At 37.6% G+C, this 21,578-nt stretch overlaps 1 protein-coding gene across 4 annotated transcripts in view; it reads left to right on the top strand.

The window, feature by feature from the left end:
* Window positions 1–21,578, top strand: part of PAPSS1 (3'-phosphoadenosine 5'-phosphosulfate synthase 1) — a 524,017-nt gene that overhangs the window by 484,096 nt on the left and 18,343 nt on the right. For all 4 annotated transcript variants that reach the window (XM_069094889.1, XM_069094871.1, XM_069094880.1 and 1 more), the window contains one exon: window positions 4,849–5,078. In XM_069094889.1, coding sequence (XP_068950990.1) covers window positions 4,849–5,078 — 230 coding nt within the window. The remainder of the gene's footprint in view (window positions 1–4,848; window positions 5,079–21,578) is intronic.

The raw sequence follows: 21,578 nt of genomic DNA, 5'->3' as shown, positions 1-21,578 counted from the left end.
TCTGACCTTGTCCCTTTTCAAAAGTGTTTGCTTCTGACTACCCCTTCCCCCAATCTGCCCTCCCTTCTTTCATCCCCCCCACCTTATTCCCTTCCCTACCTATTTTCCTGTAGTGTAAGAGACCCAATTGACTGTGTATGTTACTCCCTTCTTAACTCTAAATCCATTGAGTATAAGGTTGACTCATTCCCTTTTGACCTCCCTGTTCTTCCTCTCCATTGTAACAGCTTTCTCTTGCCTCTTTTATGTGAGATCCAATCCCTATTCTATCTCTCCTTTTCTCCTTTTCCCTATATATTCCTCTCTTACCTCCTAACATTATTTTTTAGATATCATCCCTTCATATTTAACTCGCTCTGTGCCCTCTGTCTATGTATAGATACATATACATATAGATACATACATATACATGTATATGTCTATATATTCTCTTCAACTATCCTAATACTGAAAAAAGTTTTATGAGTTACAAATATCATCTTCCCATGTAGGAATGCAAACATATCAACTTTAATAAATTCCTTATAATTTCTTTTTCCTGTTTACCTTTTCATGCTTCTCTTGGGTCTTGTATTTGAAAGTCACATTTTCTGTTCAGGTCTGGTTTTTTCAGCAGGAATGCTTAAAAAGTCCTCTATTTCATTGAATAGCATATTTTCTTCTGAATTATTATACTCAGTTTTGCTGAGTATAATATTTTTTTTACCCAGTTTTGTTGGGTAGGTGATTCTTGGTTTTAATCCTAGCTCCTTTGACCTGTGGAATATCGTATTCCAAGTCCTTTGATCCCTTAATGCAAAAGCTGGCATTTCTTCTTTATCCTGATTGTGTTTCCATAGTACTCAAATTGTTTCTTCCTGACTGTAATATTTTCTCCTTGACCTGGAAACTCTGGGATTTGGCTATAATATTTCTAGGAGTTTTCTTTTTGGGATCTTTTTCAAGAGGCGATTGATGAATTCTTTCAATTTCTATTTTGCCCTCTGGTTCTAGAATATCAGCGTAGTTTTTCTTGATAATTTCTTGAAAGATGGTGTCTAGGCTCTTTCTGATCATGGCTTTCAGGCAGTCTAATAATTTTTAAATTCTCTCTCCTGGATCTGTTTTCCAGGTCAGTTGTTTATACAATGAGATATTTTACATTGTCTTCTATTTTTTCATTCTTTTGGATCTGTTTTATAATATCTTGATTTTTCATAAAGTCATTAGCTTCCATTTGCTTCATTCTAATTCTGGAGGAATTATTTTCTTCAGTGAGCTTTTGGACTTCCTTTTCCATCTAGCCAAATCGACTTTTTAAGGCATTGTCCTCGTTGGCTTTTTGGGCCTCTTTTGCTATTTGAGGTAGTCTGTTTTTTAAGATGTTATTTTCTTCAGTATTTTTGGGGGGTTTCCTTTAGCAAGCTGTTGACCTGTTTTCCATGATTTTCTTGCATTGCTTTCATTTCTCTTCCCAGTTTTTCCTGTACTTCTCTTACTTGATTTTCAGAATCCTTCTTGAGCTCCTCCATGACTTGCAACCAGTTCATATTTTTCTTGGGGGCTTTTGATGCAGGAATTTTGACTTTGTTGTCTCCTTCTCATTCTATGTTTTGATCTTCTTTGTCACCAAAGAATGATTCTCTACTCTGATTTCTCTTCCTCTGTTTGCTCATTTTGCCAGCCATTTACTTGACTTTTGAGCTCTTTGCCACTGTAGGACTCTGCTTCCAGAGTGGAGAGAGCTGTGTCCCAAATTTCTTGGGTTTTGTGCAGCTGCTACTTCTAGGCACCTGCCTCAGAACTGTGAGGAGGATTGCCTCTCCACAGCCAGCACAAACTCTGCCACACCAGCACTCCTCACCTCAGGACTGCTACCCAAGACTGGGACCCATATCCAAGCAGGGAAAAGCAAGAGAATCCTGCCTCAGAGCTAGCAAAGAGATTCCTGCAATTTCCCTCTCAGCAGCCACTTGTTTCCTCCACCATCCTGGGGGCAGGGGTCGGACTACACTCTTCTCTCACCCAGGTCCAACAGAGTTTCCCCACTGACATTTTACTTTCTTTTTGGTGTTTATGGGTTGAGAAATCTGGAAACCACTACAGCTGCCAGTGATTCAGGCCCCTGAGGACTGCTCTGGCATGGTCTGTGCCAGTGCAGCCCATGCAGGACTGCCCTCTGCTCTTAGCATGATGTGATAGACCCTTCCTTTTGACTTGCAAGGCTGCCTTCAGGTGTATTTCATTCTGTCATTTTGTAGGTTCTATAGCTCTGAAATTTCTTTAGAGTCATTTTTTACAGGCATTGGAGGTGGTTGAGGTGCCAGCTCAAGCAAGTTCCCGCTTTTATTCTGCCATTTTGGCTTTGCCCCCCAAGTTGGTACTACATTCTAAAGGGCACTGTAGAACAACTTAGAGATTTTCATTGCAGTCATTACTGAGCACAGATATAAGAAGTAAAAGCAAATTCTGAGTCAGTAGGAAAGACATGAAAGATAGAACAAGAATTAGGTAGAATTCTTCACTCTGTCAAGTGACTAGTTCTCCTTTCTGGAGTGAGGTTGCCTTGAGGTAGATCAAAGAGGAGAGAAAATACATATTCGGTCTGGCAGTGTTTCCCTTCTGTTTACATGGCAGCTTTAGTCACCCAAAAACCTTTATGTAAATTTTCTCTGTCTTCATAACATGGAAAACATATATAAAAATCCAGATTCTCCCAGTATCTGTATTCAATCCCAAAAATGAGTCTCTGTGTCGCAGGATAGCAGGGCAAGGCTTTTAGCTGGTAGATCTCCCCCTCTGTCCTTTAATTTTCTCTTTTGGCTCACTTAAAGCTATAACTAAATGGGTAAATGTTTTACATAGGTCATCTAATCTGTACTGTATTAATACTTAGGATTAAAACATGTTGTTTACATGATTTTTTTTATTACTTTTACTGGTTTTTGGCAGCCACCTCCCTAGGCAGCATGTCATCTTTCATTATTTTTTTTTTTCCTGAGAATGAATGTTTTCCTTTAGACTGGGAACCTGGAATGTGATTGCAAAAGCCTCTCCTTCCGGCAATGAAGTGTATTCATGTTTCATTGTAGGCTAATAAAATACAAAAGAGAAGAGGAAAAATAAAACACTTTCAGAGAAACTGTTATGTCAGAGTATCGTGGAAAGTTTGTTCAAAGTTTACACATTCCTCAGTTTCTCTTCTATCTTATAAACTCAAATACACCATCAGGATCCAGGCATCTTGGCATACCCTTCAGTGTCTTTGGAAGAACCCGATGACCCTGTGAAATACTTAACCAGACAAGAAATGAACCACAGAGCAACAGAGGGTGATTTTGCTTTGGCTGCTCTGGGTAGAAAACCTGTGTAATTAGCACATATGACATAGAACCATGGATTCCCATTTAATGGTTCATGATGCTTGACCAATAGGTCTCTATTCAAGAAAGAGTATTATTAATAGTATAGTAAAATTCTCTGGGGGTTCACAACGCTTTTTTTTTAAATGAAAGGGGCTCATAGAATAAAAAAAAAAAAACACTGCGAATCACTGGTGTAGAGGATAAAGCCAGTCTTGAAGCCAGTAAGACCTGGACTCAAGTCATGCCTCTGACAATATGTGACCCTGGACAAGTACCTTAACCTCAGGCAACTCTGGAAGACTGTACATTGCAGAGAAGGTGCCAGCTTGCATTGGGAGAAGAATTTTCCTCATCCAGCAGCTCCATGTGCCAAAGATATCTCAAATCTAATTCCTGTTTCCTATTGGGAAGCACTGGGGCCTACTGGAAAATGATGATTAAAAAACTTCATAATTAAATTAAATGTATATACCCAAAGAGGTGAGAAAGGAGCCTTCTCTCTGAAGTCTTTTTCTTGCATCAAAGTTGATTGAACAGACAGGGGTACAGAATGTTAGAGTGGGAAACACCTTTTCAAAATTCCCTAGTCCAAAGTCCTCACTATAAAGTGAAGAATTAAGACCTATATTCTTTGCTTCCTTATGTCCAGTCACCTCTAATCTGATTACCATGTAAAAGGATGTTGAATGAATTAATTTGAACTGAATCTTGCACATATAAACAGATAAATGTATATATATCTTGTCCCCTCTCTCTACTCCTAATAAACTACTTGAGTACAGGGATTTTCACTTTTTTTTTGTATCCCCAATTTCAGGCATATGGTAGGTACTTAGTAAATGTTTGTTGATTGAATGATTTATTCATGATTTTAAAGAATTGGTGTCCTTGTTTTTGGCTTTATAAGATGATACTCAGATATATACTTAGGTGGATATTCACTTAAGTTTCATTCTTGTGTTTCATCATCATGAGGAGAGACATTCTCATAGGTCCTACCACTCCGAGACAACTTTGTGAGGCCCATGTAGAGCCCCACTGTATGTCTGCTCATCATTGGAGGGCTAGCCTGGCTAGATCTTAAAAGGCTTGTTACAGAGTAGACTGCTGTCTCAGCAGCACTACCAAACACTCAGTTAAGATGAACTTTCCACAGCAGACTCACATAGAAGTGTTGGTCTCATCCGTACACAAGGAGCTGTATGTTGGTTTTCAAATGTAATGTTTTCTGTGCTTTATTGTATTTTTATTTATTTTGTTAAACATTTCCTAATGTCATTTAAATCTACTTGGTGTTGCAGTCAAGAGCGTTGTGGTTCCCATGGGCTGTTTCTCTTTGCTCCACACTTCCATCCTGAAGAAATCAGATTTTTAAAGTATCAAAAGATAATCTTCTGGATACTGATTGGTTAGGAGGATTCATCTAGGTTTATTTCCCATTGGTCTATAAATATTCATAAAGTGGAAATAAGGTTATTTAACTTGCTTATCTCTTTGTCTCTAGGTCCAGTGGCATTGTAGGTCACGTATGGTTGCAGGAGCTAATTTTTACATTGTTGGAAGAGATCCTGCTGGCATGCCTCACCCAGAGACTGGGAAGGATCTTTATGAGCCAACCCATGGGGCCAAAGTGTTGACGATGGCCCCTGGCTTAATAACCTTGGAAATCGTGCCCTTTCGTGTAGCGGCTTACAATAAGAAAAAGAAGCGCATGGACTATTATGACTCTCAACAGTAAGTTTCAAAATCCACATATTCTACCTCCTTTTTATTTGCTGTGGAGCCTTTATTATGATGGTCTTACAGTACTTTTAGCACATTTTCTCAGTGGCCCAGCTGGTCATGATTTTTGTGCACCATTTCTCAGAGGAAAGTGGACCATCTAATTTTATTTGTCATCCTGTTAATGTCAGTGTAGAGCCCAACATTGAATCCCATCTCATAACTTTAAACCTTCATTGAATTTCAGTGCTAGGGTTGGCTGGCTTCTTAGCTAATTATTTTGTGGATTTTACTTGAACCTTAGATCTATTTACCCCTTTTTCCAAGGCATGTGGTTGTTTTTACCTGGAAAGGAGGAAAAGCTGTGAATTTTAAAGATTTCTTTTCTGTGTGGCTGACTTCTGTAATAGAAGTTCTGACTTTAGAACTAGAAAAATTGGGGTGTCCAGGTAGCACAGCAAGTAAGAGCATTGGCCCCAGAGTCAGGATGACCTGGGATTGAATCCAGGCTCAGACACTTAGCATCCACCCAGAAACACCTGGCCGTGTAACCTTGAGCAAGTTACTTAACCCCAGTTGCTTTAAAAAAAAACTAGAAAAATCTAGGTTCAAATCATGATACTTAATTAGCTGTTTGACCTTGGATAAATTATTTAACCTTAGAATAATCATACATGATTGGTCTATACTAGATTGTACGTTCCTTGAGGGCAGGCACTGTCTTTTGTATTACTACTCTTAGCACAGTGCCTAGCACATAGTAGGTGCTCAATAAATATTGACTGATTGATATTGATTGGTATAGAGAGAATACCCATGCTGAAATGTCACAGCTTCCTGCAATATTCCAGTGGTTTCTGTTGAAATGAGTCTATTGGTAGGTAGTTTAAGTACACTGGGAAATTCTTAGTCTTGATTTATTTTTGAGGCTAGGTCTTCTTTTTCACCTGACTTACTGCATGAGGAACATTAGGGTAGACCTCATCTGATGAGGGTGGACATCAGGAGCTCTTCAGGGTACTGAGAACTATATAACTCCTTCCTCTCTAGACCCCTCTTTTCTCATCTGTGCTCATGATTGACTAGTTTTAGAATAAATAGTAGTTAATTGTTTAAAAAAAACAACCAGATTATTTAAAAAATATTTTTTCCCATGCCCTTAAGTGCATTTGTAACAAATACTTGTTGATTGACTTAATTCTCAGTAAAAGCCATAACTTTTATTCAGCTGGAGGAAAAAAAAGAAATAGAGATGGTTTTGTTTTTTATAATTTTTCCCAGTGCAGGATACTGCCCTTTTTACCCCCTTTTTTCTAAGTAATAAGTGCCTGCTATATATGCCAAGCTCTTGGCTAGTTACTAAGGATACAGACATGAAAGGAAGGTTATTGTTGCCTTTACAGAGTTAAAGGAAGGTTGGTTTTGATTTGTATCTTAATAACAAATACTTCTAAAGTAATAATAATAACTAGGATTTATATATTACTTTAAGATTTACAAAGTAGATACTATTATTATCCCCATTTTACAGAGGAGAAAGCAGGCTGAATTGGGTTAAATGACTTAAAAGCAAACTTTATATAACCAAAGTTCAGTTTCTTTCACATTCCTTTTTCTTGTTCTTTGAGTCAGGGGGAAAAAATCCTAAAGAACCCTGGCTTTTGTTTTGCAAACCTATAATAATTCGTGGTGCTTTATTTTGATCTCGTGCAGGACCTTAGAATTCATGTGTGGATAGCTGACTAATGTGTTAGAAATGTCCTTGATAACTTTCATGTTTCCTTAAATCTGTCGAATATTGCTTTAAAAGTCTCTTTTAATCATTTAAAAGATAAATAATTACATCAGCTCTCATAAGACTTTCCAAAGATGAATTCTATATTAGTTACATGAGTGGCTCATTTTCTTGGAATTTTTTTTTTGTTACAAAATCTTAATAAGTTTTGACTTGGGAAGCTTTAAACCCTTCTTAGTTGCCTAAGTTTTTATATTTATGTATTCAAATAGAATTAAGTTGATGGGACTATGTTGGAAAATGATTAAAATTTTGTGGTAAAGAGATAGTCTTTGAAGTATTAGAGAAACACAGTTATTAATTATGCACATATGAGGTTGTCTAATGCTTGATTAATGGAAGTCATACCATGCCAGCTTTTTTAGTAATTAATGATTTTGCAGTTTCTTGTTTGGCCAGTTTATTATAGTATGGGTTGATATAAAAAAAAAAAAAAGAAAGCTACATGCATTTATGCATTCAGTCATGGTATTTGTCCATAGGGAATATTTGGGGGAAAAAAAAAAAGACAAGTTTAAGTTATAGGACCTCAAGGTGCTTAGAAATCTTATGTTAGAAAGAAAAAAAAATTCTTCCTTTCAGATATTAAGATTAAACTTTTAGTGCTAAATCTATTTTTCCTAATTTGTGGTTCTATTTGTTTTATTCATTGTGGACAGCATAAGTCCTTAATAAAATTCACAATTCTGTAATTCTAATTAGTGAAATCTCAGTGAGGCAGGACAGTTTATAATAACATAGCATCTCTTTCCCTCTTATGGAGGAGCAGGGGTAGGGTCGAGTAATGCTTTCACAGGTGCCTTTGTAAGAGATCATCATCTTACTGTTCTTCACATTGTTATTGCTAGTTGTCATTAAGTTAACCTTAAACCAAGACTTTTAAAAAGTTACTTATTTCAATACATATGCGAATCTCATTGATTTTTGTACTCCCTCCAATGATATAAATCCCACATCTCTGTCTTCTCGTATCTTGTATGACTCTTGTCCATATCTGCTGTTAATCATCTATAAGGGGTTCATTTACTCCATAGGTGATTTATTTTATTGCCTGCATGTCATAGTTATGGAGGTGATTTCTGGAATCTCCAGGCCTGTGACTTGGAAGCCCAAGTTCTGACAGGCTCCACTGTTCTGGAAAGGCTTCATATATAGTTCTGGCAAGAGATTATCTTTGCTCTTCAAGGACAGACACCCAGCTCTACACTGAAGGACTCATATCCTCTAGCAGGCGACTTGATGATGAGTTTTTTGGCTGTGGAAACCTACGAAATAAAAAGATGGCTCCACACCAAAAGGAGATCAGGTGGAGGGCAAGTCAGCTCTGTCACAGAAACACAATGGAGCATCCTAGGACTGGAGCTAGTTCTCTTACTCTTTCAGATGGCTTGTTCTTTTCCAATATCAACTATATTTTCACAATGGTGAGTAAGAAAAGGGGACCAGTGAAAATGTTCCTGATTTATTTATATTTTTCTAAGCCAACAGCATTTCCCCCCCCAATTTTTACCACGCAAGGCCACAAAATCTTCACTTTGAAAGCCATAAAGATATACAAGAATAGTTTGGTTTTTTTTTTTTTTTGCTTTTTGGAGGGCAATTGGGGTTAAGTGACTTGCCCAAGGTCACACAGTAAGTGTTAAGTGTCTGAGGATGGATTTGAACTCCAGGACTGGTGCTCTATTCACTGTGCCACCTAGCTGCCCCAAGAATAGTTTTAAAAAATGTCCAACTGTGAGCTTTTCCCAGTGAATAGTCTTTTGTGCTCTTCCATTCATGCGTTATTTGTTTTAGGAGAGCTCATCTTTTCTCTTATTTTAAACTTTTCCCTCTATGTGAATCTCTCTGTGAAAATATCAACATTAGTGTTAGCTCTAGTTTCTTCTGTGTTGATTCTATAATGAATTGATTTTATGCTGTATTAATTTTATAATTGAGTCAGCTTTTCCTCTGAGTTACTTTAAAGTTACAAGGTAACTTATTATCATCCCCAAAAGGTATATTGTTCACCCTTGCCTTTCCTTGTGCAGTTAAGGAGAATCTTTCTTATCTCCCTAACAAACCCTGCTAGGCACCAGGGAGTCTGCTAACTCAAGTCCTCTAACAAGGTCTGCAAGATGTGGATGGGTCACATAAAACAGTTAACTTTACTTAATTGCCAGAGAGATGTGGTTACTAGCCACAGGTGGGTGCTAGTCCACTTTCTTTAAAATAACCAATCATATTGTCCCTACCCCCATGATGCAGTCTACCCTGTTACCAACCATATTGTCTTCCCCAGCTACTTGACTCTCTACTCCCCAAAACTATATTAAGGCTGGTGAGCCCTACCTCAAGGGCTTTATTTAGTCATCAAGAGAGGCCATTGACCCAATTTATTGGTTACTGCTAGCCTAATAAATTGATCATGCTCAGACCATTGTCTCTCAGTTATATTAATTTTCAAAGTAACAACTATCACTCCTATTTGGGCCTCTTATCCCAACTTTGGCTGGGGTTTCCAAGTGCCAGTTGGACATTTTCGTTTAGATCTCTTACTGTTATCTAAAATCTAGCATGTCCAAAATGGAAGTCATCTTTCTCCTTCAAACCATGCCATTTATTTTTTCATTTGTGATACTTTATTTCCTCTCTGTGCTTCTGCAGGCTGTCCCTTGTGCCTGAAATGTACTCCTTTTACCCCTTACCTCTGTTACATACTCTCTCTTTTCCTTTAAGTTCTAACTTGGACACCATCTTCTGCATGAAGCCTTTGCTGATCCCTCTAAATACTGGTTTGCTCTCTCTCTGTCTCTCTGTCTCTCTCTCTCTCTCTCTCTCTCTCTCTCTCTCTCTCTCTCTCTCTCTCTCTCTCTCTCTCTCTCTTTCATGGCATCTTGTATTTAACTACTCTTTTTACTTCCATGTGAATGTGTATGTGTGTATTTATTATTGACTTTGTATTTGTATTGGATAGTCTTTGTATCCCCAGCACTTAACACAGTATCTGGCCCAAAGTAGGCACAATATAAATACATGTTGGCTTGGTTTGTATGTAATTTTATATGTACTTGTCTCCACAATTAGAATGTAAGTTGATTTTGAGTGGAGGTTGTTTCTGCATGTAACCAATCTCTAGCACAATGTCTGGTACATAGGAACTTGGTAAATACTGTTGACTGCTTAATGGTTGAAACCATTCCCATTCCCCTGTAACTACCAGTTACATCACCATTATTTTCAGTCATTGAGTCTTAAAGCCCTTTTGACTTGGCTTTTATATCTGGCCATTAAGTCTTATCATTTCTTGCATATTTTTTCCCCCAGTACCACTGTTAGCATTCCAGGTCTGGCTCTTTGACAACTCATGTCTCGATTCTCTAGTAGGCTCCCTAATTTCTCCTTGTCTCCAGTCTTTCATAACTCATGCCTTTAACAATATCCCACATGCCACATCAGATCAGTATTCATGAACATCTAAGGCACCAAAGCATTGTTTTCATCATTATTCTCCATTAAATGCTACATCTGTCTTATGAGCAATGAGCTTCTTAGGTTCCTTCCCACCCTGTCATTTAAAATTCTCATTGTTACTAAAAACCTGCTCTGAGCAGAGGAGAATCTGCAAGGCAGTGATCTGTAAATGAATGAAAGGATCATCGAGCTGCCAGTGCTAAGGGCTTACTTAGGACAGACTTCATGACTGACTTATGTGGACATCAATGCTTTTGTGTGTTCCTCTAACAGCTGAGTGTTGGCATAGGGAGAGTAGAAACAGAAGAAGGGGTAAGGATTGGTGTAAAAGGGAAGCTGAAAAGTCAGAGAAACAGTGGCTAGAGCAGCCTGAGTGTAGGAAGGAGGAGAGTAATGCTTTAGCTGACTGGAATCTAGATTAGGGAGAGAGCCTGGTTAGTGTAGTCCTCTTGGCAGGGCAGGGGGTGGGGATAAGGTGGGAGGCATTAATGAATTTGATAAAATGTAAAGGACTGAGTCATTTATGGTTAGTTGGCAGAGAATAAGTTCTATAGAGGTGAGGGGCAGAGAGGGTGGAAAATAGACCTGGAAAAGTAGGATTTGTTTAGAAGGGAGTGCTAGTTTTGACCTCTTAGCAACAGACCATTGCCTAATGATGGTGACTTTATAGAATGTAGTCATAATGTAAGGAAGTGTGATTTCAAGGGATTCTGCCTCAGTATTTTCAGTGAGCTCCTTGTGCCCTCCTATATAAATTCCTTCCCTTTAGATCTTAAATTGTATCATAAAGCAGCAATTATCAAAACTACTTGGTACTGGCTAAGAAATAGAGGGGTATATCAGTAGAATAGGGTAGGTACACAAGACACAGTAGTCAGTGATTATAGCAGTCTACTGTTTGATAAACCCAAAGACCCCAGCTTCTGGGATAAGAACTCATTATTTGACAAAAACTGCTGGGAAAACTGGAAAATAGTATGGTAGAAACTGGGCATAGACCAACGTCTGACACTGTATACCAATATTAAGTCCAAATAGGTACATGATTTGGATATAAAGACTGATACTGTAAACAAATTAGGGAACAAGGAATAGTTTATGTGTCAGATTTATGGAGAAGGGAGTGTAATGGACATCGAGATATAACAGGACAGCTAGGCCAATCATAATTTGATAGGAGTGTTTATTAACTGGCCGGGACTGCCTCTCAGACCGAAAGACAGCCTAGAGCTTTCTATTAGACATAATTTTATAAACAGTGTGATTGCTAGCAACAGAATATGTTTCTAAGGGGTTAGCATTGTTTCTATTGAGGTGGAGCTTTCTCAGTATTATTCTTGTTGAGGCAAAGCATTCTCAGTATTATTCCCATTGAAGCAAAGCATTCTCAGTATTATTCCTATTGAAACAAAGCCTTAGTATGATTTCTCCTGAAGCGAAGCGAAGCCATAGTTCCTTAGCAAAGCCTTGTATACAAACATAAACAGACCTGAATCTGTGGGAATCTGTGGCATGTTTTAGCACCACGGGTGAAACATTTCTTTACTATTGGAGCCTATTGGGTGGTTTCCAAGGAACCCAGTAGGGGTCCCCTCTAGCAGGTTTAAGGAGGCTTTAGTATATAATTTCTGGTGGGCACTTCAGGAGGAATTTATGACCAAACAAGAGATAAAGAACATTATGAAGTGCAAAATAGATAATTTTGATTACATTAAATTGAAAACTTTTTGCACAAAAAAAAGCCAGTGCAACCAAGATTGGAAGGGAAGCAGAAAACTGGGAAAGAATTTTTAGTAGTGTCTTTGATAAAAGCCTCATTTCTAAAATATGTAGAGAAATGAATCAAATTTTACAAGAATGCATGTCATTCCCCAGTTGATAAATGGTAAAAAGGGTATAAACAGGCAGTTTTCAGAGGAAGAAATGTTCTAAATCACTATTGATTAGAGAGATGCAAATCAAAACAACTCTGAGGTACCATATCACACCTACCAGATTGACTAACTTGACAAAACAGAAAAATAAATGTTGGAGAAGATATGGGAAAGTTGGAACACTAATTCATTGTTGATGGAGTTGTGAACTGATTCAGCCATTCCGGAGAGCAATTTAGAACTGTGCCCAAAAGGCTATAAAAATGTGTATACCCTTTGACACAGCAGTACTGCTTCTACAGCTGTATCCCAAAGAGATCATAAAAATGGGAAAAGGACCCACACATACAAAAATATTTATAGCAGCCTTTTTTTGCGGTGAACAAGAACTGGAAATTGAGGGGAGATGCACATCAGTTTGGGAATGACTGAACAAATTGTGGTATATAAATGTAATGGAATACTATTGTGCTATAAGAAATGATGAGCAGGCAGACTTCAGAAAAACCTAGAAAGAGTTATATGAATTGATGTTGAGTGAAGTGAGCAGCACCAGGAACATTGTATATAGTAACAGCCTCAGTGTTGCGAGAACTGATTTTGATAGATTTAGCCCTTCTCAGCAAAACAGTCCCAAAGACACCTGATGAAAAATGCCAGCCACATCCAGAGAAAGAACTGTGGAGTCAGAATGCAGAGTAAAACAGATTATTTTCTTTTTTGTTTTGTTTATTTTTCTTTCTCATGGTTTCTCTCATTTGTTATAATTCTTCTTTGCAACATGACTAATGTGAAAATGTGTTTAGTAGGAATGTATGTGTAGAGCCTTTATCAGATTGCATGTCATCTTGGGGAGGGAGAGGGAGAAAATTTAAAACTTATGGAAGTGAATGTTGAAAGCTAAAAATAAATAAATTAACTAATAAAAAAATTCCTTCCCTTTCACCTATCAAACCTTGTCCATTTTTCAAAATCTGGCCTATTTCCTATTATTCTTATATTATATTATTACAATATAATTATATAATTATAATATATTATTATATTTATATTTATAATTATAAATAATTATATAAAATATATAAAAATAAGTAATTATATATTATTATTATAATATAATAAATTATAATTTCCTATTATAGGGGCTTTTGCCCTTTTTGTATCTTAGACTTCTTTGGCTAGCATTAGCTGGTGAAGGTTATGTGTATCCTTCCCCAGAGTAATGTTTTGAAATGCATAAAATGAAATATAAAGGATTATAAAGAAATCAATTACCCCGAAGTACAATTATCTAAATTTGTTTTTTTTAAAGTTCAGGGACAACCAGCTGTGTGCTGTTCATTTTGGTGCGTAGTCTCAGGCTGTCTTCTGTTCATGTGTGTATCTTATTTGAACAATGCACTACTGAGAAGTTGCTAAGAGCAGTGACATTATCTTAAACTTTCATTTTCCTGTAGCTTCCAGCACAACAATTTCCATGTTGGAGGCATTCAAGTTGGATTGAGTTAAAAAGAGGAGTTATGATGCTAACAACACTAATAAATATTATTATCATAGCAGTTAACATTTAAGCTTAGCACTTAGAGTTTACGAAGCACTTAAATCTTTTATTATAGGGCAGACTTTTATTTATTTCTTCATAGTATTCTCTCCATGCAATGGACTTTCTCTAAATCCTGCTCAGTGCAGTTTGTCAAGAGTGTTTTGCTCTGGAGAGGCTAGGTGGTGCAGTGAGTAAAGCGCCAGCCCTGGAGTCAGGAGGACCCGAGTTCAGTTCCAGCCTCAGACACTTAACACCCACACAGAATAATTAGCCGTGTAACCTTGGGCAAGTTACTTAACCCCAATTGCCCTCCAAAAAAATAAAATAAAATAAAAGTATTTTGCTCTTTGAGGTTCCATGTGTTTTCATTCTTTAGGTAGATGGAAACAGAGTTGGTCTAATGACTGGACCATTTCCTTTGGGGCTCATGACCCCTTTTCCTCATCTTTTAGAACAGGGGCTTTCAGTCTTTTTTGTAGTATTGACAACCTCTTTGGCAGTCTGGTGAAACCTATGGATCCTTTCTTATAATTGTATTTTTAAATGCATAAAATAAAATTTGTAGAACTACAAAGGAAGCAGCTTATTTCAAAATAGTTATCAAGATAAAAAAATTCACAGACCTCAGTTGAAAGATGACCCCTGCTTTAGAAAATTTAAAAAAAATATTACAGAAATAATAGAAAATGTAGATTGCTGTTATTTTTTTTGTTGGAACACAGCAAAATTATCACTTTCCATCATAAGGTTTGTAGGAAACTATTGACAATAATATCTTTGAATTTTGAAACCAGCTTAATTAAGCTCATGTGCATGTTTTTCACTTAATCAGTGCGATGCATTCAGAGTTGAAAGATGCTGATTCCTAATTGAAAATTCATGCTTTGTTTCATTTCAGAGAAAGTATATAAAATGCCTTATTGTACATTTGCATTATAGTATCAGTATTCTTGTCAACATGTATGTTTATGCAAATTAGAAAGTGGAATGATTAGTACAGAGCAATTTTCATTTATCTTTGAGATTAATTAGATATTTTCAGTTTAGATATACTTCATTTGACTGGGAAAGAAGACTAGAGAAATTGAAAGCTGACTGTCCCTTACAAAATCATCCTTGTATAATTGACAAGAGAGTTTTTAATTAAGCAAATTAATTTTTTTTAAGGGAAAGATGAAAACATTTCAGAAATGTCTCTTAGAAATATACTATTCTAAGCTTAACAGTACAGGAGTGATATTTGTATTATATACTAATACAGAAGTACTATTCTATACCAAGGCAAACACATGGGATTACATATTTTCACTAGACTGCTTACAAGGAGATTTTTTTGTATTTCCTTGTTTTTGAGGTCTGCCTCTACCCCCTAGATTGGCATATTTATTTCCTCCTTTAAAAAAACAAAAACATTTATAATTTTTCTGGCTGTCAAATGGTGTTGGCCTTCATCAGTTTTGCAAAACTTTTACGTCTTGTTTATTTTTTGTTCTGACTTTGATATAATCTGGAATGAAACAGAAGTGGGGATTTGTCCTGTACTAAATGTGGAACCCTGGAATTATGGATTAGAAAAGACTCCAGAAGCCATTTAATCTCTAGTCCTTTTTTGATGTATGAATTCCCCAAGAAATGGGCATCCTACCTCCAATTGAAGGTGTTCAAAGGCAGCATTCTCACTCCATCCCAAGGCAGCTGATTACATTCTTGGGGTACCTCTAATTGTGAGGAAGTTTTTCCTCTTCCTTTAGCTTTTCTTTTTGGTCCTAGTTCTACCCTCTTGAGCCAAGAAGAACAAGGCTAACCCCTCTTTCATCATCTTGTGTATGACAACTTCTGTTCTCTACCTTTCCAAAAAAAAAAACAAACCCAACAAATATAAATAACAACAAAATTCTCTTTAGTTCTTTGACACTGCTTTCAGACAGTTTCTTTTCCACTCAAGCATCCTTGTTGCCATTTTCTGGGCGTGGTCCAATTGATCCTTCTTAAAATGTGGCTCCCCAAAATGGATATTACCCTATATGTCTGACCAAGGTACATTGGGACTATCCCTACCTTTGCTTTGGACATTACTTTTTTTAATGTTTGCAGCCAAATAGCCTGTTAGCTTTTTTGGTCTACCACAATACACGGCTGAATAAATCACTGAATTTGGAGTCTACTAAAATCCACAAGACTTTCCATTTATCCTCCAGTATTTCGGAAGGTCCATGATTTCCTTGATGTGATGCAAATCACCAGTGCAGATAGCAGCCATTCCACAGCATCATAAATGGTCTCTAGGGATTTTTGTGGTCCTCAAAATTTATCAGTCAACTTTTTAGTGACAAGCTATCCCCTCTACCCTCTAGAGTGGTTCTCCTCAATGTATTTGTCCACTTTGAAAAACCGCCTTTCAGAATGCCGGCATCAAGGCCCACCTTCACTGATCTTTCCAGGTGAAATGGTTTCCTTGCTCCCCAGATTTTTCTGGAGTGCTTTGTCTTTATGTCTTCCCAGAATACTCTACCTTTTATTATCCTTAATGTGTATGTTTCTCTAGGAGAGTGTGTACTTCTTTTTAAAAAATTTATGATACAATTGTTTTGACTCAGTAGACCCTTCCCAGCAAATATCTAGATGATCTAAAATACATTCTTCGGGGGGAAAAGGCAATTATTACTTGCTAACAGATAGGAGGGATGTGTCTTCCAACTCTGAAAGTATACTAATATTAATGTATGTAGTAAGGAATATAATTTCTTTTAAACATTTCATGTTTCCAATGCCTAGCATTAGGTACTTAATTAATCTTTGCCAAATTTGGTTGTATTCGGTGGCTGCCAGACCTTGTCTTGAAACCTTTCCAGCTTGTGAAGACCAGTCAGAGCTCCCATTCTGCTGACTTGGCTTTTGTAAAACTCTTATCATTTCTAACCTACAGTAATAATAGTAACTTGCATGTAAATTAAAAAAATTTAAATTTTAAACTTTAAATTCTGCAAAGCATGTTATCTCATTGAATATGGGAACCTTATGAAGGAGATTCTACAGATATTTGAAAGAATTGAGGTTCAGAGCAATTAAGGGACCTTCCCATGATCACAAGTCCTGAATATCAGGGGCAGTATTTGAACTCAGGGCTCTCTTAATTTTAACTAAGGCCAGTGATCTTAACACCAGAGCACCATTCTAACAACAATAATGGATGACATTTATAACACTTTGTAAGGTTTTCTTAGCACTTTATGTATCTTTTTTTTTTAATAAAGCAATTGGGGTTAAGTAACTTGCTCAAGGTTACACGGCCAATTATTTCTGGGTGTGGTGCTAAGTATCTGAGCCTGACTTTGATCCCCAGGTCATCCCGACACTGGAGCCAGTGCTCTTACTTGCTGAGCCACCTGGCCGCCCCTAAGCAATCGGGGTTAAGTAACTTGCTCAAGTTACATGGCCAGGTGTTTCTGGGTGTGGTGCTAAGTATCTGAGCCTGGATTTGATCCCCAGGTCATCCCAACACTGGAGCCGGTGCTCTTACTCGCTGTGCTACCTGGCCGCCCCTCACTTTATGTATCTTGTCTCATTTGATTTTTACATTAATACTGTGAGGCAACTAGGTGACTGACTTGTCCAGGGCACACAGCTAAGGCAGTAAGCGCCTCAGGCAGGATTCAAACTCAGGTCTTCTTGACTACCAAGTGCCCACAGAATAAAACTTTGAGTAAAGGCTTACCCTTATCCCTATTAAAGCAGTCAATCACCAAGCATTTATTAAGCACCTTCTGGGTTTCAGATACTGTTGCTAAGCTACAGAGTAACAAAAAATAAAAATTGTCCCTGTCCTCAGGGAGCTTACATTCTATTGGCATTGGATGTTACTGCATTAAATTTGATTTTATTTGTCTGAATCCCTTATTTCAGCTTGTTGAAGGTAATCCTAGATCTTTAGTCATCCAGGATATTAACTAAGAATATTGGATTTAGAGACCGAGGACCTGAGTTCACAAATCCCTGCTCTGCTGCTTGCTAGCTGTATGAAAATTGCTTCATCTCTGGGCCTCAGTCTCCTCATCTATAAAATGAAGGGATTGAATTTAAATGATCTGGAAGGTTCCTTTACTAAACCCTATCCATGAATCATGGACTCTCTTTCCAGCTTTGTTCCCTCCACAGATTTGATAAACATTCCATGTCTGTGCCTTCATCCTGTTCATGGATGACACAGATGCTGACAAGAAGAGGACCAAGGTCTTCAGGTCTTGGTTCTTGTGAAAGGGTTCATCCTGTTGGAAAACAGTCTGACATTTCAGCAGTTTTTTTGATCATCAGTCTAGGTTTTGCAGCTACTTAGTGATGAACCTTCAATGAGAAGCTTGGATTCTGACCTTCAATCTGGGGTTTCTTCCATTATACCTTACCTGGTATGTTTACAGAATAGGGAAATCATGTTAATTTAATTTTCTAGTCAGCTCAGAAGTAGCTGTGAAACTTTTTGTGTAAGTCAAACTTTATGTTGATTAATTCCTGTCTAATGATTCTACAGTGAGTAGAAAATAAAGAGCCTTGTATCGATCCAGTGCCTGGCCCAGTGCCTTTAGTAACAGTAGGAGCTTGATCAGTATGCGCCAAATTAGAACTGAAGTGTTTGCAGATCTTGGAATAGCTTCCTGCTATCAGAGGATTATAGATTTAAGGCTATAAGGTACCTCGGAGGTTATCCAGTGCAGCTCTCATATTAAAAATAGGGAACTGAGGCAAAGAGAGGTGAAGAATGCCTTAAGGTTATCCAAGGGGTGGAATGAGTATTTGAGTCCTGTTCCTCTTATTCCAAATCCACGTTTAATTTGGAGGATCTTGTCAAGTTCTCCATGAGTTTTTCTCTATTTGTTCATGTTCTGCAACAGATGTTGATCCATGAACTGCAATTATTATCATGGTGGTCTGTTTGCTTTTATTCATTGTGAGCACTGCAGGGCAGGATGACCGAATGCCTCATAAAATGGCATTCTTGTTGCTGTTAGGCCCACAACAAAACTGACTCCTTCATTTGCTTCCAAGCGGAGCCTGTGAACTAACTTTCCATTCAGGAGCAGTTTCTTTGTGTCCTCTGGTTTTGCTTGTGGTGGGAATGTCAGCATGGTTGTGGTTCATTGTCAGTTGCTTAACCATTGGTAAAACGTTGTATGTTGAGTATCAGTCATTACCTCAATGCTTGTAGACTGGGATAAAGTAGTTGGTTGGGAATCAAGAAAACCCAAGTTCAAATCCTGCCTCAGGCATTGTTTGAGCAATCCAGGGAGGTTGTTTAACCTTTCTCAAGCTGTTTCTTCATCTGTAAAATGGGGACAATAGTATCTACATCACAGAGTGGTTGTAAGTATCAAATGACGAGCTGACACTTGTTAAAATTCTTTGCGGGCCTTAAATTTCTAGGCTTACATGTGAAAAGGCTTTGCTGTCATGAGCCTAATCATTAGAGAATTTAGTATCAAGAATTAATAAAACTATATAAATGTCAATGCATACAGCCATAACCACTCACATTTTCTACCTGTTGTTCTGAACATGAGTTTTCTTTTCCTGGTTCAAGATGATTCTGCTCTGAATGTACAACATACTTCCAAGTTTTGGGTTTGTTTTTGCTGAATCCCTCTCAGGAGTACATTTTCTTTTATCTGTGGTGGTAAAACTGGAATATAGTGGTAGAGGAACAGGGAAGAGAGCAGATGTTAATTGATTGAGGATTCTGATTACTTGGGTTCTAGTTAATTGAAATTTTCATGTGCTCTGAATTTTAATACTTTGAAAGTCAGTCAGAATTTATTAAGAACCTACTATATTCTGGTCACTGTGCTAAAATGCTAGGGATACAGAAGGAGTCAGAAAATAGGAAATAAATAAAAGAGAAAGGAGGTAGTAGAATTAAGAGGGGTAAAATTCTCTAATGATTACCTCCTGTTGGCAAAACCTTTCCATACATGAGGATATGCAGCCCTTAGGATGAGGCCATGATCATAGTGTTTCACCAGATTTTGAAAGACCCCACTTTTAAGCTGAAGTCTTGAGTGTTTAGTATACATCATATAACGAGCAGAGGGTGCAGGTAGAAGACTGCTCTTGGAGTCATGAAGACCCAGATTCAAGTTCTTTCCTTGACACCTCCTTGCCATGTGGCCATGGACAACTCACTTAGCTCCTCATCGTTCCAGGCAATGCTTAAAGACTACAATTGACAAAGGAGTTGCCAGTCTGTACAGGTGGAAGGAATTTCCCCAGGAAATCTTTCACACGCACATGAAATTATGTCCATTACTCCAACAAGGTACCCTCTTGTGCAGGAATACTTTGCTGTCTCTGTCTCGCATGGATTAAAAGTTAATTGAAGCTCCATCACAGGGTAATACTTTTTTAAATTATGAAATGCTTTGTTACATTCTCTCTATTAGAAGAAATTTCCAGTGGTTTCTGTGAACGTCTCAGTGTGTAACTTCTTCTTATGAGCTGGTCTTTTTGAAGGTAGCAACAGGCCATCTGCTGCCCTGTCTCATCACTGCGCACAGCTTTTGCTGATGTCAGTTGAGTATTGCACATGTGGGTAGAAGGGCAGCAGATGGCTGTGGGATGAGAAAAGCTTTACAAGTGGCCAGGGCACACTGTCCTCTGTGGAGTCAGTCAAGACACAGACCCCATGTGGTTAGTGGATAAGTGCAGAACAACACAGGGGACTCGTGGAGCTGCCCATTGATGTTGTTCCTAAGTCATGGCATTCTTTTTATACTGAATACAGGAGTCACTAAGCCAAGTGGTTTTTTTTTTTTAATTAATTAATTTTTAATGTTCTTAAGAAACTTTTTTTGAGTTCCAAATTTTCTCCCTTCTATTCTTCCTTCATCCATTTGAGCAGGAAAGTAATATGATATCAATTATACATGCGAAGTCATGCAAAATAGATTTCCATATTAGCCATGTTGCAACAACAGACCAACCAACCAACCAACAACAAGAAGCAAACAATAAAAATCAAGAAACATAGTGAAAAAATATAACTTCAGTCTGCATTTAAAGGCCATCAGTTCTCTCTGACCTAAGGTAGTATTTTTCATCCATGAGCCCTTTTGAATTGTATTGGATCATTGTATCGATGAGAGGAGCTAAATCTTTCGCTGTTGATCATCTTTATAATATTGTTGTGTATACAGTGTTTTCCTGGTTCTGTTCACTTCACTCACTTTGCATCTGTTCATATAAGTCTTCCTAGATTTTTCTGAAACTATCCTGCTCATCATTTCTTATAGCACAATGTTACTTCATCACAGTACCACAACTAGCTCATCCATTCCCCAGCTGATTTCCAGTTTGTTGCCACCACACAGAAAAAGCTGCTATAAATATTTTCCTTTTTCTTTGGTTTGTTTGGGATACAGACCTAGCAGTGTCATTCCTGTATACTTCTATAGTCATTTCAGCTTAGTTCTAAATTGTTCTCCAGAATGGTTGGACCAGTTCACAGTTAGTGTATTAGTGTCTCTATTTTTCCACATTCCCTCTAACATTTGTCATTTTCCTTTTCTGTCATTTGCCAGTCTGATACATGTGAGATTGTACCTCAAAGTTGTGTTAAGTTGCGTTTCTCTAATCACTAGTGATTTTGAACATTTTTCATGTGACATGATAGCTTTGATTTGTTCATCTGTAAACTGCCAATTTTTATCTTTTGACCATTTATCAACTAGAGCAGGCCTTCTCAACCTGCGGCCCCATAGGCAGCTTATAACCCTGCCAAAGAATTTCTGGCCACCCATGAAAAATGTAGAGGAAAACATACTTTGTATGTAAAGGAAATCCTTTGGCTCACTGCAAGTGGC

This window comes from Petaurus breviceps, unplaced genomic scaffold, assembly GCF_028583685.1.
Source record: "Petaurus breviceps papuanus isolate PSGF00001 unplaced genomic scaffold, PetGlider_PUasm1.0 126, whole genome shotgun sequence".
NCBI classification, from domain to species: domain Eukaryota; kingdom Metazoa; phylum Chordata; class Mammalia; order Diprotodontia; family Petauridae; genus Petaurus; species Petaurus breviceps.
The sequence above is the reverse complement of the archived record's forward strand: the minus strand, read 5'-3'. Positions and strand labels throughout refer to the sequence as shown.